The 22554-nt window shown below is 45.4% G+C and overlaps 1 protein-coding gene across 1 annotated transcript in view; it reads left to right on the plus strand.

The window, feature by feature from the left end:
- Nucleotides 1-6: 6 nt before the first annotated feature.
- GRK4 (G protein-coupled receptor kinase 4) overlaps nucleotides 7-22554 on the plus strand; it is a 49387-nt gene continuing 26839 nt past the window's right edge. Inside the window, exons 1-10 of the mRNA XM_023519669.1 lie at nucleotides 7-2922; nucleotides 3098-3180; nucleotides 4009-4104; nucleotides 4819-4931; nucleotides 6500-6577; nucleotides 10909-11012; nucleotides 16028-16120; nucleotides 17007-17070; nucleotides 20049-20189; nucleotides 22074-22264. Of these exons, the coding sequence (XP_023375437.1) occupies nucleotides 2912-2922; nucleotides 3098-3180; nucleotides 4009-4104; nucleotides 4819-4931; nucleotides 6500-6577; nucleotides 10909-11012; nucleotides 16028-16120; nucleotides 17007-17070; nucleotides 20049-20189; nucleotides 22074-22264 (974 nt within the window). The 5' untranslated portion in view covers nucleotides 7-2911. The remainder of the gene's footprint in view (nucleotides 2923-3097; nucleotides 3181-4008; nucleotides 4105-4818; nucleotides 4932-6499; nucleotides 6578-10908; nucleotides 11013-16027; nucleotides 16121-17006; nucleotides 17071-20048; nucleotides 20190-22073; nucleotides 22265-22554) is intronic.

Raw genomic sequence — 22554 nt, forward strand, 5'->3', positions numbered from 1 at the left:
GCGCCACCCACCTCCACCCACACCCCAGGTAGGGGATTTAGGGGTGCTGTTGCCGGATTCTCCAACGGAGAGATGGGACACGGGGGGTATAAGCAGGAAGCAGCGTTTATTGATGCGGGCACCGGAGTATTTCCCAGAAAGTGTCTTCTTGGACACATGTCTGTTCATGGCTAACTCCTCGTGTAGTTTCTCTGCTTTGTGTATTAGAAAATTAACTTGAAATGAGTGGGTGTAGCACAGTAGTTACGCCCACTACTGTGGAAATTGCAATGTTGGTTTAATATTACTAGTGCGTCCAGTCATTTTCTAGGTTTATTTCAAATGAAATCAGTCTCTTTTTGGTCTCAAACTGAAGATTTGTTAGTCTTTCCTCCTCTCAGAAATGTTGGCGGATGATGCTGCATTGAAAAAGTATGTGTGTCAGTATGCCAGGCACACTCTAAGGAAGTATGAAATAATCACATTGTTAATAAAACAAAAACCACTGCTTTTTTTAAAAAAAATTAGGATTCGTTTTGGTGTGTGCTGCATTTTAAAAATAATTTATGACCGTTGCTTTAAATCATAAGTTTAGATTGTTTCACATACTTCTGAGGAGACTTTAACTCCATTTTCTTTCTTCCAAAAATTGACAGAATAAACGGAGGAATACACGACATGTACGTTTAATCAGACTTTGGGTTTATATATAGTAATTCTATTCTGACTTCAGGTTCTAGTGTTATTTAGCAGTTCGCTTAGCACCTGAAGCATAGTTAATATACCTGCTATCATTAATGCTCTCTCTTGCTGAGGCTTCCTCACCAGGACTTTTGGTTTCAAGGAGTTTCTAGAAGTAGCTTCTACATCTCTTGATTCCCAGAGGTATGTATAGTAGCTAACATTTTTGTTTCCTTCATTGCACTTAACTTGTGCATTGCACACTCAAGAGCTACTTAATGCATTTTTGTTGTGTGAATGAACACTTTTGTGTTCATTTGGTCACATTCTTGTATGCTTAAAATTCCAACCTATGCAGCGTGCGCTTGCTTTTTTTCTGTACAGTTCTTTCTGCCCTTCAGGGCCCAACATTTACCTTCATTTTCTTCTTTGTAATTTTCTTCCAGCCGGGAGATACTCTGTCCTCTGGGAATTTACAACTTGGGGTTCTTAACACAGCTAATCAGGCTAAATTGTAACCTGTGTACGGGCAGGACATGGCTCTTATCTTAATTTCTTATCCTGTTTAGTACTAGCCATATAATTGGCACTTCACATATAATTGGAGATTAAGGGGTGATTTGTTATTTTGTTAAATTCAACAAAGAAAAGGTGAAATATACATATGTGTACATACCTCTGTGTACAAACCCCGCAGTGCCCCGTGGCCGCATTTGTCCAGTGTGATTACTGGGGTTCAGCTCCCAGCTTTTCAGTTTACCTGCTATAATGCTTCGGGCAAATTATTTCCCATACCTGTGCCTTGGTTTTCTCATCTGTAAAATTAGGATTACGACAAGAATATAGGAACAGTATATCTCATAGGGTTGATGGGAGGATTTAGTAAGAGTAGACTTGTGAAGCTTCTAGAAAAGTATCTGACTTATTTTCATTTCACAGCATACCTTAATTTCTAAGTGTGTTTATGTCAAGTATTTATTTTAAATGTTTCTTCACTTAAAAAAATGCTTCGATTATACCTCGTTGCTTCTTAAAACTGGTGACCTGTAAGCTGGGTTCCTGGAGTCAGGCAGAAGTGAGGTTGCATCTTGGTGCTGCTCACACTAGTTGTGTGACAGTAAACCTGTTAACTGTGTGCTTTGGTCCCTGCTCTGAGGAAAGGGACGAGTGATAGTATTTACATCATAGGGGGATGATTAAATGAGTCAGTACATGTGAAGCTCCTAGAAAGCTGCCTGGCACATAGTAAATATAAATACTCAGTAAGTCTTAGCTCTTACTCCTCCTCCTCCTCTTAGCCCTTGACAGTTTCACGTCTGCCTCTGACCCATGCCTTGTGGCCGGCATCTCCAGTTTTTTCAGGCCCACTCAAAGCTAGCAAACATTCCCTTAATGTGTCTGTCCAGCGTGCTGCTGTGGTGCGCTGGGCACCTGAGGTCCACTCGCTTATCCCCTCAGTCCTTCCTTTGCATGCCGGAGATGCACCAGGGACAAGACTGTGCACCTGGAATCTGCCCTCATCGAGCTTTAATGAAGATGTTTTTAAGATGCTAAGGGCATGAAGAGGAAGCAGTGCCTGCAGCGCCTTAGAAAAGGCAGGGCAGGCTTCATGGAGGTGGTTCTGCTTGAGCTGAGTAGAGATTCACTTAGATTAATGAGGCAGAGCCACGGTCCGGGCACTTGTGGTTCCTGGGCCCTGCTCTTCTTTTGGGCTTTAAGTGAATGGTGAGGCTTGAGCGGTGCATCCGCGGGATGATGTTAGGCAGGGCTGCACTTTGTTCTCACTTCATCTTTGGGCTCTGGGGGACCTTCAAAGGCTGTGACAGTGGAGAAGTGAGCTTGTGTTTGTATTTTAGGACAATGACCCTGGGAGGCTGTATGGCGGAGGGTCCGGAAGGGAAGACGGGAGGTAGGAGGGCCATTAGACGGGAGGTCAAGGAGAGTGACTGCCCTAGGTGAGAGAGGACTGCTAGTAGAGCAGGCAAGGGAAGGGGAGGGGGCAGGAGCATCTCCGAAGGCAGGACTGGCCACCTTGACTCTCCACAGTGTGCCCAGTGCCTGGACAGTGCCCAGCACACAGGACTCCGGCGGCAAATGCCTTCCGAATGAATGAATGAGGCCCTTAGGGGACAGGATAGGTAATGCCCCAGTTTCCCCCTCTTTTTTGCCTGGTAGATGGCGGTGTGTTAGCAGGATTCGTAGTATGGAAAGAGGACTGGCTTTGACGGGGAGGAAGAGTCTGATTTGAACGATGGACATGAGGTGGTCTGGGACTTCTGGGTAGTGGGACGTATATCTAGAGCTCGTGATCTTGGTCGATATCGGGGGGCGGGAGGCACGTGGGGGAGCAAAAGGAAGGAAAGCTCGCATCTTCGATTGCGCCCGCCAGGCAGCCTTACTCTCAGACCCGTGTCTGTAACTGAGCCTTCTCTTCCAGCCGTAACAGTCTGTCCATCTTCCGGGGGGCTTGCCCTCAGTTTCCAGACTCACTGTGTTTAAGACAGAGCTCGACGTTTCCCGGTGAAATATGACTTTCCTGTTTCAGATTTATCTGTTCCTCCCAATAGTTCTGCCGTCAAATTTCAGCTCCTCAGAATGCTTTAAGTTAAAGGTTTTAATTTCTCCGAGTGAACAATTTTTAAAAGGTGCTTTTTTAAAGCCATCTTTCTAAAATGCTGTCTAAGAGCTTTTCCACTGAGCCTGTCTCGCTAGGGGGCGCTCTTCTGCCGGCTCTCCCCAGCCTGGCTCCCTTTTGCCCTCCAGATCTATGCCCAGCTTGAGCCTCCCCGGCAGCCTCTCCCAGCCCACCTTAGCCCCACCAGCACCCTCCACCTTGGGCTGGCTTGATTTTATCTCATACTGTTTATCACTACGCGATTGGCAAATTTTTTTTCTTATCAGTTATCTTAAACTGATTTGTTCTCTCTCCACTAGAATGGAGTGGAGGGACTTTGTTTTGTTTTTTTTTATCATTGTATTTCCTGAATTTTGAAAGTATTTGGTGCATAGTAGGTGCTTGATAAATATTTGTCCAACAGATATTTATAAGCGGCCCTGTGTAATATGTCATATTTGGTCCGGTTTACAAATTTGGAAACTTAGGCTCTGCAGAGCTACTTACAGGTCAAGGTTACATAGTTTCTAAGTGACGAAGCCAGCGATTGCATTACTTGAGAGTTTTATACTTCATCAAGCTGCTTTTCAGATAAAGACAAATGATTATAAGTTTGTATTATAAGCGCATCATAGGTACCCAAAGCACTCAAACAGAGCACATTAGTGGGAGTAGTTGTTATAACTGGATATTTGTGACTATTTTAAAAAATGCCTTTTCCCCCCCAAATTTAGGAGGATTTGGCAAAAAAAGTGGTCGTAGTAAAAAATGGAGGGAGATGCTGAAGCTGCCTTCTGTTAACCTGTGCAGCGAGCTTAGACAGACCATTGGTGAGTAAACAGCGCCTGCTGTGTCTGGAGGTATGTCTGGCATTGCACCATTTGTTAGATGTTATTCTTTCTTGAGTTTCTTTTTGTTTTTTAGAAATTATATAATAGATTCTCCTTGTATATTCATGATTCTTCCTGGGAAATAAACCCCATCGGTGTTCTAATCTGAGTTATAAAGTATGTAGCTGTAGAAATGAACACCGTTAACTGTTTCTCAGTCTTTTTCCAGACAGTTCTCTGTGCACATGGACGAGATTTTTTGATGATAACTTCAGGAAAGGATTAGTCAGATAAAAGCATGCGTCAGTGTAATGGGATACTGTGTAGCTGTGAAGAATGGGAGTTCGCTGTGAGGGCTGATGTGAGCAAAGAAGTTAGACGCAGCAGCCCCTCTACAGGGCAATCACGATTGTATTTTTTGAAAGATGTGATTTCCAGTTCAAAGGGTATATGTATTCAAAATTTCAGTGTTGCCAAATTACCCTCCAGAAAGATTGTATCAATCTTTGCAGCTACTTTTGGCTCTACTAAGGTATTGTACGTATTCATGATAACCTAATCTAAATTGGTGAACAAAACACTAGTTTAAAAAATAATACGCAGATACAATTTTTGACTTTTGTTTTATCAGGTGAAAACAGTAAGGTTCAGAAGAGCACTTTCTGAATTGTAACGATGGTATTTATTTGTTTCTTATCCCCTTTCTTTCCCCAGAAAAGGATTATAACAGTCTTTGTGACAAGCAGCCAATAGGAAGACTTCTCTTCAGGCAGTTCTGTGATACAAAACATGATCTAAAGAGGTGCATTGAATTCCTGGATGCTGTGGTGAGTGAGGATTTATTCCAATGCTGAACCATCTAGTCTTGTGCTTTTGAAAATTGAAAAACTAAGATGAGATTTAAGTTAATTAGACCTTGGCATTAACGTGGCTAAAGTAGTCGTCCTGCTGTCGAGTTACCATCTTAGTCCGGAAATCCTGCCGTGTGACGTGGTAGCACATATAGAATTACATCTCAGGTGCTGGAGACGCACGTGTATTTACTGAATGACTTTGCAACTTCCTGCTTTAACTCATGAGGTTTAAGAGCTAGTTAAGACATATGCTTATTGGGGTAGACCATCAGGAAGGACAGGATGGAACTCTCCAGAAATGGGGTAAAGCTGCTGTTCTTAGGCAGAAATTTCTTCGAGGAAGCCTCAGTTCCACTTTTAAGGCCTTTTGATGGATTGAATCGGGCCCACCCAAATTATCTAGGATAAAAAAGTCAGCTGATGTAGACTTTAATCACGTGGACAAATACCATCACAGCAGCAACAGCCAGATGTGTGTTTGAATGACCTGAGATGGTTGCCTGCTGAGGTGGCACACCCAAAGACCATGGCAGGGGGAGCATTTGAGATCTTGCTCCCTGGCATATGTCAGTTTTTCTCAAATAAGCTCTTATTAAAAAAAAAAAAACACACACACACAGCAGAATCACTATGTTTTCTTTCATTAAGTGGGTGCCATATCGTATCCAGATGACTTAGGACTTAAGTAAACAGTTTGCTGGTTACTAGGTGTGGTGAGCACAGTGCCCTTGAACGCCGAGTGACCGGTGGTCGGCTGCTGGCCGAGGCCCTGTGCCGGGCCTGTGCAAGATGCAGAATGATTGTCTTTGAGCGTTCCTAACGTGCTCAGTAGGTCAGCTTCCTTTGCTCTTCGTTTCCTCCCTTCTCTCCTCAGCCCCATCTGGCTTTTTGCATCACCATCTTCAAGGCCCCTGCTTGCAAAACCCGGTGGCTTCCTGGAGGCCTCCTCATGCTTGAGTCTCTGTATCTGTTGACATTAGTGAGTGGCCTCTTAAAATTCTCATACGTAGGCTTTTGTGATCCTCTGGTTTTTCTTTTTCTCGTATTTTCCTTTTACTTTTCTTCTTTGCTTACTCTTCATAGATGTTTAGATATTGATCAGGTTCTGCTTTTGATGCTCTGTGTTCTGGCCTGTGTGGTATTGTCCACTCTGAAGGGTCTCTCACCTGACACCTGTGTGTGAGTGACTTCTACTGGGGTTCTGCCAACCTGGCCTTCCTGGGAGCGCTGTGCTCACGTTTTCGTGCACTTCTCGGTCTGTCTAAAACGCCGTTGCCTAGAATAGCCCAAGCTGTGCATTAGATTCCATTTTATTTGGCCACATTTAATGGCAGAGCATTATGGAATGTGTTGCTCTCTTGCCTTAAAAAAACTGGCCTTTTCCCCCTCATGGCTGTTAGTTTCCCAGAGAAAAGCTGCAGACACTTGATCAACGGAGCTGCTTCTTAGGGTATCTAGTCAGTTCCTTAAGTCAGATTTTGAGACACGAAGTCAGTGAAGAAGCTTAATTAACTTTTTTTTTCTGTCATTTCTCCAATCAGGCAGAATATGAAGTGGCCGCTGATGAAGACCGAAGAGATTGTGGACTGTTAGTCTTAGACACATTCTTCAGTAACGAGGTGCTTTTTCTTCTTTAGATACAAAAGTTTGTAAATAACTTACTTACGTAATTAGAGTGCGTAACCATTTTCACTTAATTGAATAAGGTATAACAAGTCTGTTAAAATCTTTCATTTCTTATAAATGTTCCTTTTCTGTATTTTCTTTTGATGCAGTGAGGGAATTAACAATTAAGTTTCTTAGAAAATCGACTCAAACAATTTAAAAGTTTCCATGTTTCCTCAAACAGAATATAAGATTAGAGAATTTTATTTGCCTCTCTTGGACTGAAAATAACATTTTTCTCCTAAAAGCTTTAACAGGTCTTAGTTTTTATGCTTTTGATTCACTAGGTTCTTGCAGTTGAGTATGTCCCTGAAATTAGAGCTGTAACCTGCGTCCGTTTGTGTGACTTCTCTTTTGTCAGCCGTTAGCAGTCCCAGCGCTGGGCAGGTCCCTGTGTTTCAGGGTCGGAGGAGAGCAGTACCCCAGTGATAGCGAACGTTCAGTGTGTCTAATCAGTTATTTACTGTGCACAGCAAACCTGTGAAGTGGGTACATCGTTACGTCCATTTTCATATGATAAGACTGAAAATCAGAGTGATTACGTGACTTGCCAAAGGTTACACAGCTAGGAAGTGCTGGAGCCAGGAATTAAATATGAGGAGATTGGAGTTGGAGAATACTGTGAGAATGAGGCCAAAATATTCAGATTTTGAGCCTAGCTAACTGAAGATGCTAGCACCATCAAGTAGGGGAGACTCGGTGGTGCAAAAGATGGAGCGCCACAGGGAAAGGCCAGTGGGCTCTCTAGCGGGCACAAAGTGGTACCCACAGCCAGGGGGCAGCAGATGTGATTCAGACCCGAATAGGTTTTGTCAGCCACAGCCTCCAGCCTCAGTATCGTGGCTCAGAGATCAATCTTTTCAAACACAGCTGTTACAGCACCTGAATTATTCGTAGGTACCCCCAGACACTAATTGGGAGAAGAGAAGGTTCATTTATTTAGTTCTTTCATTTTTTTAAATCAAGTCCTTTTTTCTTTACTCTTCTCAAAGAAATACGTAGCAGGGGAGTTGGTCAAGATGGAAGACATAATTAGAGAGGAATCATGGTGTATGTTATGGCAAACGCAGAAGGAGAAGGGAGGGGCAGACTGCTGTCCCTGGCTGGGTAACAGTGAGTGATGTTTATGGGCTGCCTGAAGGTGGTGTCACATGAGTGTCGTGTGAATGCTTTTGTGTCTTGTCTTACCATCACCTGGGGAAACGACTCTTGTGCTTTACTTAAAAAATCACGATAGGTCAGATCGTTGTTGTCGTTTTTTTTTCTTGTCTTTCCTTTAAAAAACAACAAAAACAAAACAAGTTTAATATTGCTATTTGGAGCAAATAATGCTGGAAAACATTCAGAATAAGTTATACATTCAATTATGTCATAAATTACAATGACCAATTACTATAAAAACAAAAAAAGTAAAACAAACAAAAAACCAACAACAATAAAAATCTCTTTATTTTTGCATATTGAGAAGGGACTCCTTTACTCAAATTTCAACAATTCAGAATACCTTAAAGCAGGGGACCCCAACCCCCGGGCCGCTGACCGGTATCAGTCCGTGGCCTCTTAGTTTTTCTTAGTTTTCTTTTCTCAGGATTCTCAAATACTAAAATTCAGCCAAATATGATTTACAATTTAAAAAAGTCATGACCAAAACCAAGTGTGATTTATCTCAGGACCGCAAAGTTAGTTCAACATCTGATACTCAATTCATAGAATACATCATATTAATAAAGGCAAAAAGAAAACCCACCACATGATTATCTTATGAGAGCCAAAAAAAAAAAGTATATGACAAAACCCAAAGACTCGTTCATAATAAAGGCACTAAACAAATTAGTAATGGAATGGAACTTCTCAGTATAAAAGGACATACAGAAAACACAGCTGACACCATACTTAAAGGCCAGATGCTTTCCCTTTAACATCAGAAACAAGACAAGGGTGTTTGCGCTCATCACTTCTATTTGGCACTATACTGGAAATACAAGCCAGGGCAATTAGGCACGAAAATTAAAAGATTGAGAAGTAAAACTGTGTCTTTGCAGATGTCACGTTTTTGTCTTCATGGAATTAACCTGCTACTTAGCTTCATAAAATTGAGACCTCAGGAGAGGAAATAAGGCTATGGAAAATACTGAAAGCCATTTCTTAAAAATACATGCTTTTGATACGGGTTTTAGTTTTAATGGCTTTGTCTTTGAAAATTTTGCCATTTTCCGTTGTCTCCTCTGCCTGGAACAATGTGTATTCATTGCGTAAATGAATGAACAGACCTCTTTTCTGAAATGATAAAATGAATGGACCCATCTTACCCTTCTCTGGCCTTGCCTTGTCACAGGAAACTGGCCTTAGAGGCCCCGAGCATGGTTCAGTCTCTGCTGTCGCAGAGAGTCACAGAGAGTCGGTAGCGTCCCAGGCCTCCCCCAGCTGGGGGGTTCTGAGACTTAACGATGTGAGATGCATATGAAAAGGCCTCCCTCGTGTTAGGTAATTTAAGAGACAGCTATTAATCATGATCAATTATAACAATATTATTGGTTGTGAGGAAATGCAGGTTTTCTCATTGTATATTTCTACTAATAGTTTAACTTCTCTGATAAAATATCCGCTCCAATTTATAGAAAACGCAAAGTTTTCCTGTGGCAACTCGTCGATACCAGTCAGACACCAGTCTAGAATGCATTTCTCATTTCTAACGACAAATGCACAGTTGAGTGCGATCGGGGTGTGTTATTTGATAAAGCTGGACAGTCGTTCTGGTATGTGTTTTCTTCGCCCAGAGTCCTCTGGGTGAGAGTTAAGAGAATGGGAAGCTGGCGCAGAGGACATGCCAGTGAGCCTGGAAAGTGGCGGGCCTCTTTGCAGGGCAGTTCCGTAGTCAACATCAACATTTGGAACCCACGTTTCCCCTGAGCCGGCAGGTGTGCTTCTAGGAATGTTTCCCATGGAAACAGTCGGACGAGGTGTTGGCGGCGGTGGGGGGACTGGAACCAAGAATGTCTGATGGGGCAGGTCATCCTGCACCCCGGGAAACCCGGCAGTCGGTCAAGAAAGTACAGTAGCTCTGTAGTGTCAGCTCATCCTTGCGAGACTACACAGACGGCCCCCGACGTCAGTGGTTCTATTTATGGTGTTTTGACTTCACAATGGTACGGGAGCGGTAAGCGTTGGCTAGAAACCGTACTTTGCATCGTGACCTTTTCCAGGGCTGGCAGTGTGCAATGTGATACGCGTCCACGAGGGGGAACCACCAGTCCCCTACACTGTACTGTGTCGCCAGCATTTTTTGAATATTGTATTTCGTATTTCCACATCATGTCTCCAAAACACCCATCTGTGTCTCCTGCTTCTGGTGAAAAGAAAAAGAGGAAGTCAGTCACTCCTGAGGTGAAACTCAAGATGGTGGCCCCACTGTGGGCTCGCGTGAGTGTTCCGACGCGTTTACGGTCTGTGAGGCCAGGCTGCGATGTGCGTACGGTACGTGAGGCATATCGAACGCATTTTCGACTTAGAGTAGGACGTCACTGCATCATCAGTTGAGAGCATCTGTACACAGTTTTTATCCTGTTTACGTGAGGATAAGTCTGTGTTATTTCTGAGGCTTCATATATGCGTGTATTTGCATTTTTAATTGTGGTAAAAAATGTTTGTTGCTGTAACCATTTTTAGGTATACAGCTCACTGGCATCAAGTATGTTCGCATGGTCATGCCACCGCCAGCATCTCCATCTTGCAAAACTGAAACTCTGTCCTCATGAAACAGCTCCCCAGTCCCATCCCCCACCCCAGCACCGTGGTTCTTCCTGTCTGTGGATTTAACTGCTCTAGGGACATTATATGAGTGGAATCATACAGGAATTGTTTCTGCGTCTGGGCTTAATAGCATGTCGTCCTCCAGGTTCATCCATGTTGTAGCATGTGTCAGAATTCCCTTCCTTTTGAAGGTTGAATATTCTATTGAATGGATAGACCATGTTTTTTTTATATCCCTTCATTGACAATGGATGCTGGGTGGCTCCCACCTTTGGCTGTTAGGAATAGTGCTGCTGTGAAATTGGGGGTCCAGTATCTCTTGGAGACCCTGCTTATCACTCTGTTTAATGTGCACAGGGGAAGGTAGACAACACACCAAACCCTGGGAATGAGACGGGGGCAGAGTGACGGTGGCGCTTTGACTTAAGTCATGCACTTTATTTTCATTTTTTTTACAATGAGCGTTAGGTTCTGTTCACAGCAGGTAAATCACAAAATCACTAATTGTCGTGTATTCGGTTTGTGCTGTGTTAAGAACTCGGTGGCCCCTTTACCAGCGATGCCCCCACACGTCGTGATTGAGTGTGCACTGCAACTGAGCGAGGACCCTGCCAAGGAGGTCTTCGCGGGCTGCACCAGGTGAGTGAGGGTCCGCCCGCCCCGCTGGCCTGCTGGGCTCAGCCCGGACCGGGAGACCCTTCCTGTCAGGGCGCTTTCCAAATCAAAGCGGTCACTTTCACTAGGAAGAGGCAAATGAAGAATTACACCTTCATAGGGACACCTTTACAGGGCGGTCACATGCGGAGAGTCAGTGCACCAGCATCGTTTTGCTGGCTCCCGGCCCTCTCTGCTCAGCCTTCCAAAATGCTTGTGTCCAAGATGAAGAGATTTGCATAAAATGCTTTTTTTAGATCTAGGCACTCACTGAAAATACCTTTTCTTCAGACCTTTGCAATAGGGATAGGAAAATTCTAAGTCAGAACATGTTGGCTAAATTCACCTTCCTTAAGTATACAGGAAGAAAGGACTGTTTCTGAGGTGATCTGGCCTAAAACGTGGAGTCCTTCGTATATTTATGCAAGACATTTGGGTGTCACTTATTCACGCGTTCAGCAGATGTTTGTTGAGAGCCTGCGCTGTGTCAGGAGGTCTTTATCAATGGTCTCACAGTTCCGGAAGCTGGAAGTCCGAAGTCAAGGTGTCAGCAGGGTCGTGCTTTCAGGACTGTAGGAGAGGACCCTTCCTGCCTCTCCCAGCCCCTGGTGGCATTCGGTCATCCTCAGTGCTCCTGGGAGTCTGCCGTCACGTGGCCACCTTCTCTGTGTGCCTCTGTCTCTGCGCTTCCTCCCCCTCTTGTAGGGGCAGCAGTCGTCCTGGAGTAGGGCCCACTTCGCTCCACGTGACCTTATCTTAACCAGTAACATCTGCAGCAACCCTCTCTGAGTAAGGTCCCATCTACAGGTCCCGGGCTCGGACTTCCTGTCTCTTTGGAGGATGCATTTCAACTCTTAGTGGTTCCCTTCTGTGGGTTGAGGTTATAGTGGAGAACCAAACAAAATAAAACCCTGCTGGCTTGAGTTTACATTCTTACATGCCTTAAGAAAATATAAATTCCAGAGCTCGGCGTGTTAGTAACTCTTTGGAAACTCTCAGACACTACTATGTGCCTGTCTTTGATCTGAGTTCAGGGAATAGAATGATAAGCAGCAGTGACTTGGCCCATCACCCTTGGGGGGCTTACAACCACGCCGATGACAGAGCCATCCGTGCTAGTTTCCTGTTGGCCCCTGTAACAGGTTGCCACAAATGTGGTGGCCTAAAAACATATGTTCTCTTACAGTCCTGGAGGTCAGAAGCCTGACATCTGTGTCATTGGGCAGAAAACAAAGTGTCGACGGGGCCGTGTTCCCCTTGAGGCTCTAGGGGCAAATGTTCCCTGGGTTTTCCAGCTTTTAGAGCTGCAGTCCCCTAGGCTCATGGCCCCGTCCTCCATCTTCCGAGCCAGGAGTGTGGCATCTTCCAGTCTGTCACCGCTTTGGCCCTTATTTGGGCTTTCCTTACTTGCTGTGTCCAGATCTCCCTCTGCCCTGTTCTCATAAGGACACGCGCCATAATTGCACTTAGGGCCCTTCCGGATAACCCAGGGTCATCCCCCATCTCAAGGTCCTTAATTCAGTAAGATCTGCAAGGTCCCTGTTGCCATACACAGTCACATTATAGGTTCTGGGTTTGCAAAGTTCCCAGTTTTAAAGCATCACTTTTCTGTTCCATTTTTATTTTTGCAGAAACTACTAGAAAAAATCTGAAAATTCCTAATTTGTCGCTTCATACGTTGTGTGTTTCTTTCTCTGATTTTTCACGTTAACTCCTGGACACAAGTCTAAATGTTCGCTCCTGTAAGGCCCTAGTGGTTGGCAGCTCCTAGCCACCTGTGGCGATCACATCCACAGGGCGGGTTTAGGTCTTTCCGACACCAGAGCCCAGGCTCAGTCATTTTCTCTTACCGTGGTGGGTATTTGCAACTTGAAGAAAAATGGTGCTCGCTAGGCAACTGCTTTGTGCAGCCTAGAGCACTCCTTTGTGAGTCAATGACAAAGGAACTGTTTCGTTTCTGGGGTAGCGCGTGGTTCTGTCGTGCCCGAGTCAGCAGCTCAGTGGAGGAGGCGCGTGCGTTCCCTGTGCCTGAGTCAACGTGTGCCAGTGGGCAGGTGGCCCCGCACTCACGTCGCGAGGCGTGCCAGTGGCTTCTGCCCGCTGCATGCCCAGCAGGTAGGCTCCTCTTCCTCACGCAGCCACGCTGCACCGTCCACATTTCCTGAGGGTGACAGGGGACAGGCGAGAACCTCGGTGACGAGTCTTGGACTGGTGGTCTGGTCGAGCCTGTGCAAGAGACATCAGAGACAAAAGCAGGATTGAAAGCTTCACTCACAGCCTGGCCAGGTGACATCACATAGACAAAGAAGGAACAACCATAGGCTGGAGACAGTGCCCTTGTTGACAGGCTCACGGGACCTCCGCCAAGACCAGCTCCACCTTGGGCAAGGCCAGGCCGTCTCTCATGGGCCTTTTCATTGACACTCCTGGAAGCACAGTGTCTTAGTCCCCTGGGGCTGCCGTAACAAAGTGCCACAGACTCGGTGGCTTATAAAACACAACACATTTATTTCTCACAGTTCTGGAGACTTGGTGCCTGAGATCGAGGTGCCAGCGTGATTGGGGTCCGGTGATGGCACCTTCTTGTTGTGTCCTCACTTGGGGAAAGAGGAAGCCAGCCCTCTGGCCTCTTGTAAGGCACTGGTCCCCACACAGGGATCCACCCGCGAGACCCGATCCCCTGATCCCCTCCCACAGGCCCCACCTCCTAACACCTTGGGGATTAGACTCAAACACATGACTGTGGGGGGGACCCATTCAGTCCATAATGCACATCATCATTCGTATCTTTTCCAAAAACCACGGGCAAATGCGGCAGGGAATACTAAGCTCTCCATCCTTAAACTGGAGAGAAAATACACACCAAGTCAAAAAGACAGAGCCCAGCATGCTCGCGAGCCCACAGCTCACGGGGTAGGGGGCCGGGCCGATCCAGCTCGTGAGTGGGGGGTGCTCCTCCTCGGACAGGGCTGGCCTCTTGTTGCTGGGCTATAGTTCACTTCATTTGGGATTCAGGTTTTTAGCAGTCAATGCCGTTTAAACTTACCTCGTAATTACAGTTATTTCATAATTTGCTCTCTCACCTCTAAGAGCCTCTCTTTTTTCACGGTCAGTGTACGCTCCCCCATTTTAGCCTTAGGATTCTTTATCGATCTATCTGTTCACTAGATTCGTTTGCAGTTTTAACTCTGGTGAAATACACTTTTTGAATTCTGTTCTATTGAAAAATACAGGCTGATGTACATTAACCGTATTAGACGGATCAAAAATTCTGCCTTCTATGGGCATAAATTTCAAAATAGGGACTTAAAGTTGCTAATCTTTAAGTAAGTTTTGATACTCAGACATCTATCTGTTTTGATTCGACTGATCACAGTTCACTCTCTAGATATTTATTGTCTCATTTGCCACCAGCTGTGCCGGGCACTGCCTAATTGGAGACTTCAGCATAATACTGTGAAGAAACTAGGAGTTTCAGCGTTTTCTGTTCTCCTGCCTTATTTATATATTGTCACAACCTTTATTTTCCCCAAAACCTGGTTTTCTCATTTTGGATCCTAGAATACTGATGCTGCATAATGAACTCGAGTGGCCCCTTTATGCTCCCCGTCTTTCCCATGCGAAGCTGCAGTGCGAGTCAGCCTGACTTCATGGGTAGTGGGGTCGCCAGATGAGTACATGAAAAGCCAGCGCTGAGCTGACCGATGCACAGTTTTAAATGTCATGGTTTTTAAAGAACATGCACAGCAGGTTCACCTCCCAGACCGGAGCGGCGGAGCGGTCTGTTGTGTTGAGGTGAGGCGCGCTAGGAAGAGAGCTCGAGAAGCACTGGTGAGTCGATGGCAGCATTTCCTCCTAGTTTACACAGGCCGTGAAACAGGCAAGCGTAACATGAGAACATGGCCTTCGTGGCGTTCTTTTCACGGGAATACTTAAACACCTCTATAAAGGTGATTTAGCTAAGCCGACAGTATCAGACCCGTTCACTGGTCAGATGGGTTTGGACTTGAAGCGCCCATGTGCCCCTCCAGATGGGAACGGGCCCCCATTACGACACTGAATGTAGCTCCGACCTCCGCTCTCGGGACCCTGAGACACTTAACTATTGAGGACCCAAAAAGCTTTTGTGCATATGGGTTATGTTTCTTTAAAAAAATAAGACGAGCATTCCACTATCAGAGCAGAGATGTTGTCACATGTCTCGAGGCCTCTGGAAGACCCCTCCGTGAGAATGGGGTTTTAGAAAGGCACATAAGCTCTCAGTATTATTGTAAATGCGGGTTCATTACCGAACACCCCGAAAGGGTCTCGGAACCCCTAGGCCCTCCACGCGTTTCCCTCGGGCATCCGGCACACTGCTCGCAGTCTGCTCAGGAGGCGTTTGCTAACGAATGAGCCGTTTTGGAGGACGGGCTATGTTTTGTCCCTTATCTCCTCCCCAAGTAAGCCTTCTATTACTTCTATAATAAAATTATAAGTAAAACCTAAGAGGCATGGCTAATTGCATAAAATTTCTCCAAGAAATGTGTAGCATAAAATAATTTTTGGGTGCTTTATTTTCAATGTTAAAAAAAGGTGGTGTCACGTTAACATTTTCTGCCTTATTACTCTTATCATTTAGACATTCACTTCAATTTTATTTACAAAATGTTTGCATCCCCTGCTGCAATATATTTACCTTTGCAGGCGTGTGAGTGTGCACACATACGCACACACAGACTTGGAATACATTTTAAACTATTATCCTTTCACTGGCGGATTGTTTCTATCAAGTAATTAGTTCTCTGATGTCCATATACATAAAAAGCAGCCCTGACTTCCGGAGGGTAAATTGGATGCGTTTCTGTTGAATTGCGGCCCTCATGTTTTCGCCGATAGCACTGAACTGTGTGTAACGGTCGGCTTTCCACAGCCCGTGCTCGTCAGCGCACTCACACACACACAGTTGCTTCCATCCTCTGATGCCACACAGGTGTGTAATGCATGAAATCTTTTTCTAGTGTTGTCCATAGCTATCTAAGTGGAAAACCATTTGAAGAATACCAAGAAAGCCCATATTTTTCTCGATTTTTACAGTGGAAGTGGCTGGAAAGGTATGTTTCAACTTGAAGCTCAATGAAAACAAGTAGATAAGTTCTCGTAATGCACACTGATTGGGTGTCCTGTTCCACTTGTCTAAATGCCACCGGGAACCTTGGGTTGCCTATGGTGTTTTTAGTTGACTGCGTTCTTTTTAAAATGGTGGTCAGCCCCGTTGGTGCAATAGTTAGAAAATAAAGCATATCCTAGATCCACAGAAATATAATTCGTAACCCAGGGCAGTGTTTGAGTCTTGGTGGTCTCAGCTTCGTGTTGGCTGTGTGGCCTCGGGCAAGTGACTGAGCCTTTATGAGCTTCGGGTCCTTGTTCCGTAAAATAGAGGTGCTTAAGATCTACTCCCCCGGACCCTTGGAAAACCTGAGAAAGCGCGTAATGCTTCGCGTTTCTGGCGCCCAGGAAGTGCCAGCTGCCACCAGTTACTATTGATCGATCAGACTTCCGCTGCTGGTTCATACATGCGTTTTCGAGATGTCGGGTGGCCCTCTGAGGTTCTTTTTGCAAAGGACAGCGCACCGTAGATCTGTTCTTTTCCTCAGCAGCTTTCCGACAGCCCCACGGGGCGGTCTGAGAACACATGGGTATTTCGTAGCATGGGCTAGTTGCGGGTTTGTCATTAGTAAAGCTAATGGGACCGTTCCACATCTATCTGGGTGTTTTCAATAAAGCTGAAAAGTTACATGTGCTCGTTTGTCGCAGCACAGTCGAGGGCAGTCCCACCTTGGGGCCAGTCCCTAAGCACAGGCAGCCTGGTCCCCGGCACTCCCCTTGAGCAGTGTGGTTCCATGAGTAAGGCCGAGACAAGGGCTGGGTAGGCTTTTCTGTTTTAAAATAACAATGCGATTTAAGACCTGAAACTTTTTTATTTTTTGTTTTGATTAGGCGTCCAGTAACAAAGAAAACATTTAGACATTACAGAGTTCTAGGAAAAGGTGGGTTTGGAGAGGTAAGTAACATGTGACCACTTGTGAGCAGTAGACAGCGAGGTAATTGAAAGACGTGATCTTTAGGTGACACACCTGCATCTGTGTCCTTACCGTATGTTTGGGGTATAATTTTACCCAATTGTGAGAATTAAGATTCAACTTTGAGCAAAAGGTACTTTGCTACAAGCTTTTAAAAAGCTCGGAAATCTAGGGAAAAAAATCACTATTTTGGTGATTTTACCTTCCATTTCATATTTCTTAAAGAAGTTGTTTTTCCATGTTTGATGTTCAAGCTCAGTCAGTTTGCCTTGATTGAAAAAGTTATTCTGTTTTTATATTATGAAATTTCTGTTACTCTATTTCCATAATTTAAGACCAGCCTAAAAGTTCACGTAGTACAGAGTGTAGTATTAAATATGCTTATTTAACTCAACTCTGTTTGGACATACATGTACCTCACACCTACATCAAAAGGTCTAGAAAATTTGTTAAATTTAGGAAATCCTGAGGAAACTACCCACAAATTCATGAGAGGTGGCCTTTAAATGTGATGGCCCTCCGTGGCCGCTGTGGTCAGTGGACAGAGACAGGTGGTTTTAACAGGCATCGATTGCCTCGTGAATGACCAGTTCCGGCACTGCTAAGTCCCAGAGCCAGGAGAGCCAGAGTGGAAATGAAGCCGGGTGTTGAGTGAGAGGAAGGTGCCCTGCCCGCTTGTGCTTAAAGCACGCACGCTCCCAAAGTCCAAGAGAGAGCCAAAGCCGAAGCCATGAGTGGGAAAGCTGACCCAGGAGTGACACACCGCCCGTGAGAGCTCGTGCACGTGTGCGGTTCGACATGCGAGAAGTTGATCCACGTAGCCATCACTTCAGGGGAATCAGCGGTATTGTCTAGTTCTGGAGACCTCCTAGAATATTTTGTGTAACCCAACCAAATGCTTGTCATAACCCCTGCATAGTAGATATTTCTGTGAGGAATCCACCCTCCGTTTGAACACCTCCTGGAGCATGAAAGTTATTTGCTCTCTTTGGTTTTTACTATTCTGTCTTTCATGATCTCTAAGGATAAAACTCAGATTTTGTCAAAGAATGGAGGTAAAGAAGTTTCAAACACGTGGGTCTTGTGTTTATAAAACAACGAAGTTCAGTTATAGCTGCATTTAAGTTTTTAGAAATGGATTTAGTAAGAACATGTTAGCAAAAGCTAACCACTTTGAAAGACTTGTGTATTTCCGATTTTATAGATTACTTTTTAACACATTTACTTGTGTTTCTAAACCAGCGATTGTGTGGACGAATAAACCGCTGTGGTTTTTCACAGACTTGTTCTGGATGCGCTGGACGTTATGTCAAGGCCCAGGGTGGGTGGCGGTGGGGAGTGGCCACCACTCTGTGTGTCTTCTGAACGCCTGTTAGAAGTACCCCGGACCCTAGTGCACACAGCCTCAGTGCCCTTCAAGTCCAAATGCCATCGTGCAGCGCCCTTTTCCAAATGCTGGCACCTCTTCCGGTGGCTTCGAAGGGTGTGTGTCTGGTCTTACTCTGCTGACAATGATGTTTTCGTTTATGCTTTATTTAACGGAAAAGAGCTTTGTAGGCTCCTGAGGGAAGGGCAGTGGGAGGGAATCAGTCGGCATCTCTGCCGCATTGTTTCGGTGGCAGCGTGGTATAGGGGACAGGGCAGACCCTCCCCCCTACAAGCTGGGCGGACCCGAGGTCAAGTTCCTATTCCGTCAGTTCCCGGTGTGATCTCTGCTTCCCTGGGTTTTTGTGGGGAGCAAATGAGCGTTGCTATCCAGCTGGTAGCGCGGAGCCAGGTGCCTTCCCTCTTCCCCCGTCCCTTCCTTTGGCTTTGCAGTTCCACTTAAAAGAACTTATTTTAAGTTTAAGATAAAGAGACACGCAGAGGCCATGTGCCAAGACTTGATGATAGGAAAATGATTAAATAAATTTGAGAATAGTTATATGTTGAGAGAACATTTAATGACGAGAAAATAGTCACACTATAAAAAGGAGGTTATAAAATACTACCTATTCCATCATAGAAGCCCATTTCTCCCGAAAATCCAGAGAGGGCTTTAAGGGGAGCAAGGTATATGTTCTTGATATACATGTACACAGGGGGCTTTAGAAGCGATGCAGCAAAATCATAATGACCGTTATCTTGGAATCTCAGGTGAGTTTTATCATTGTCCTAATACCTAAAATATATTCCACTGTGAACTTTATATTTTACCATCAGGATTATTTTATTGATGGATGAAATTATATTGTGTCTTATATTTGCTTTCAAAGTAATCTTCCATGTTGCGTGTTTGTGTGGCATGCGCATGTGTGTACATGTGGTTGTATGTAGGTGTGTATGGGATATGGGGTTTGCATGTGTGCGGCTGGTGTGTGCGTGTGAGTGAGAGGTGGGTAGGGGTCAGAGGAAATGAGACAACCATATGTCGATGGTCCAGAACCTGGGGGACTCGTACCTGGGGGCTCATAGGATTCTCTCCACTTTCGTATGTCTGAAAGTTTTCGTAGTGTAAAGCTAAGTAACATATAAATATTACTTTAAAACCAAGCAGAGTAAATATATGAAAGTCTACAAATTCTATGAAATATATTTCTTTATATTCTTGACCTTTTTTTTAAAAAAAAGTCAAGAATCTGTTTAGTTTCCAAAACTTTGCTCTTGTACAGAAAGGACAGAGACACAGGGAGACACATTTAGGTGAAACAGGTGTGGTGTGCTCACACGCGACCAGTCCTATTTTCCCGCTGTCGTGGTGTCCAGGGCGCGCCTTGTGCTCGCTCGGTTCCCGTCCATCGACGAGGGAGCTGAGGGTGAAGCCTGCCCCACAGCTCCCAAGTGCCCACCACTGAAGTGGCCCTGGCGGCTTAGTCGTAGCTGCCCTTTACCTGGGCGGGTCGTCGTGGGGACAGTGTTCTTTGGTAGCCTAAGCAATGCCGGGGGGACGTAGACCTTTTTTCCCCCCTTTTGAAACTAGGTTTGTGCCTGTCAAGTGAGAGCTACAGGGAAAATGTACGCCTGTAAAAAGCTAGAAAAAAAGAGAATAAAGAAGAGGAAAGGCGAAGCTATGGCTCTAAATGAAAGAAGGATCCTGGAGAAGGTGCACAGCAGATTTGTAGTAAGTATCTCCTGCGCCCCCTGCAGGCGGCTTGATGAGTAGCGCCTTCCTCAGCCGAGGGGCGGAGTCCGGTAGGGGCCAGGACCAGCCGGGTTCTAGTGACAGCCCTTTTGTTCTTAGTCAGTTCTTTCCGGGCAAAGACACTAAATGGTGGCCATCCTGCTGTGAACTTGTGGCTTGTCATCACCGGGTCTGTCAGTTACCTTCACACCTACAAGCCTGGCGTTGCTGGCCAGGTGCCCTTCCCCGCTTTGGTGGCAGCCAGAGCTTAGCCTTCCGTTTGCTGTCATCTTCCAGTTGAGTGCTATGGCCAGTGGGGGTGCTCTGACCGATACACTCGAAGACACCCCGCTGGCCCCCAGTCTGTCTCCATCTGTCCTCTTTCTGATACCTGGCACGTCTACTATTTGGCTCTCAGTGAGCATATCCCAACTGTAGGAAGCCTCAAATTCCGCCTTCACTGTTCCAGGTAAGGACTAACTGTCTGGGGGACCGGGGTGAGTTCAGAACTCCTTCCAGGCCCTTCCTGTGCATTAAGTGGTGCGTTTTTCATCTTCACACCTAGTTTCTCTCACCTGATTACATAGTTTATGTGGATGATATGTCAGTCTGATGTGTGTCAAATGAACATCTTTAATAAAATGGGCTCATCTTGGAATTGTTTTAAATATATTTGTCTAACAGGCTTGAAGTATAGAAATCCACCATCTAGCTTTATGAAAGGGACATAAGTAGTAGTTAGTTTATCTATTTAAACAAAATGTTTTGGTTTCTGTGTTCTTGGCCACTCCCATGGAATGCAGGAATATTTTCCTTCGTCTTGGTTCTGTGTTTTTCCCCTGCTTACAGTTGATCAGGGGGTCCTGAGCTGTATCTTTGTCATGTTTGTCTCCTCCTCATCCACTGTCACCCTGGCCTACAGCATGACTGTATGTGGAGACGGTCCAAGGCTTTGTAGATAATTGATTGAGAAGTTAGCCAAGTTATTAAATATGACACCAGCCACAAGCACTTAGAAAATCAAAATTTTAATTGATACCAATTACTATAGCAAAAAAAAAGAAACAAAAGCCTAGACATACATCAGATGAAGATGTGCAAGACTTCTACACTGAGAACTATAAAATGCTATTGCAAGAAATCACAGAAGAATAAGTAAATGAAGGGGTTCTTTGTTCGTCGTTGGAAGACTCAGTGCTGTGAAGATGTCACTTCTCCCCAAATTGATGTACAGATTAAGTGAATTAAGTGCAGTCCCAGTCAGAATCCCAGCAGGGTGTGTGTGTGTGTGTGTGTGTGTGTGCGCGCGCGTGCGTGCGTGCGTGCGTGCACATGTTGACATACAAACCAATAGAAAAGTTGGCAAAAAATTGAGTAAGCACTTTGTAAAAGAGGTTGCAAATGGATAATTATATGAAAAAGTATGAGCAGTGCCTCTGCATTTGCATATTCGGAGAAATGCACATTAAAACCACAATAAGAGACCACTGTGCCGCCAGCCAGCAGCGTTGACTGACAGCACATGACGCTGGCAGAGTGTGCGCGGCGCGGCCTCCCTGGCCCTGCCTGTGGGGCGCGTCCAGGTGTTTGGAAGCATGGGACATCCGCGCTCCGTGATGGGAGCATAACTTTGAGGAATCATGGCCCCAAGTGTCTTTGTGACGTTTTGCCACCTATCCACCTAGACGTAGCGTATTCTCACCCTTCAGTACAAAAGTGTGAGAGCCTCGACAGGGAGCAGTCCCAGAAGCACCCGAAGCAGAGTGTCTGTGTGTTTTCAGAGCTCCAGCGTGCGTTATTTGAGTGTTGTTAGCAAGTAGAGCGAATCACCGGTGAATGAGCAGGTTTTTGTTTTGTTTTTTTTTGTGACGCTGTCATCTTTAGGTTAGTTTATGCTACACTTACGAAACCAAAGATGCCCTGTGCTTGGTGCTAACCATTATGAACGGAGGGGACTTGAAGTTCCACATTTACAACCTGGGCAACCCCGGCTTCGACGAGCAGAGAGCCGTCTTCTATGCCGCCGAGGTGTGCTGTGGCTTGGAGGACTTGCAGAGGGAAAGAATTGTGTACAGGTAAGAACGGCACCAACTCCTGGGGCCTGGGGGCCTGTACCCCGTGAGCCTCAGGCTCCTGCAGGGTTTCTACTGGCCCATCTGGGGCTGGAGCAGGAAGCCGGCAGAGGGAGCCCCCTGGTGGCGACCCTAGGGGCTGGTCACTCACCCTGTTGCAAATGTTGCGGATCAGAGGTGGACCATGGTTTTCCTTTTGGTTCTTTCATCTCTAGTGAGTAGTTTTTATTTGTTAAGTTGATTAAATGCAGGTAGTGCTGCTCAAGCAGGCGTGAGGAGAACTCATTTCTGAG

This window comes from Pteropus vampyrus, unplaced genomic scaffold, assembly GCF_000151845.1.
Source record: "Pteropus vampyrus isolate Shadow unplaced genomic scaffold, Pvam_2.0 Scaffold231, whole genome shotgun sequence".
Lineage (NCBI taxonomy): Eukaryota > Metazoa > Chordata > Mammalia > Chiroptera > Pteropodidae > Pteropus > Pteropus vampyrus.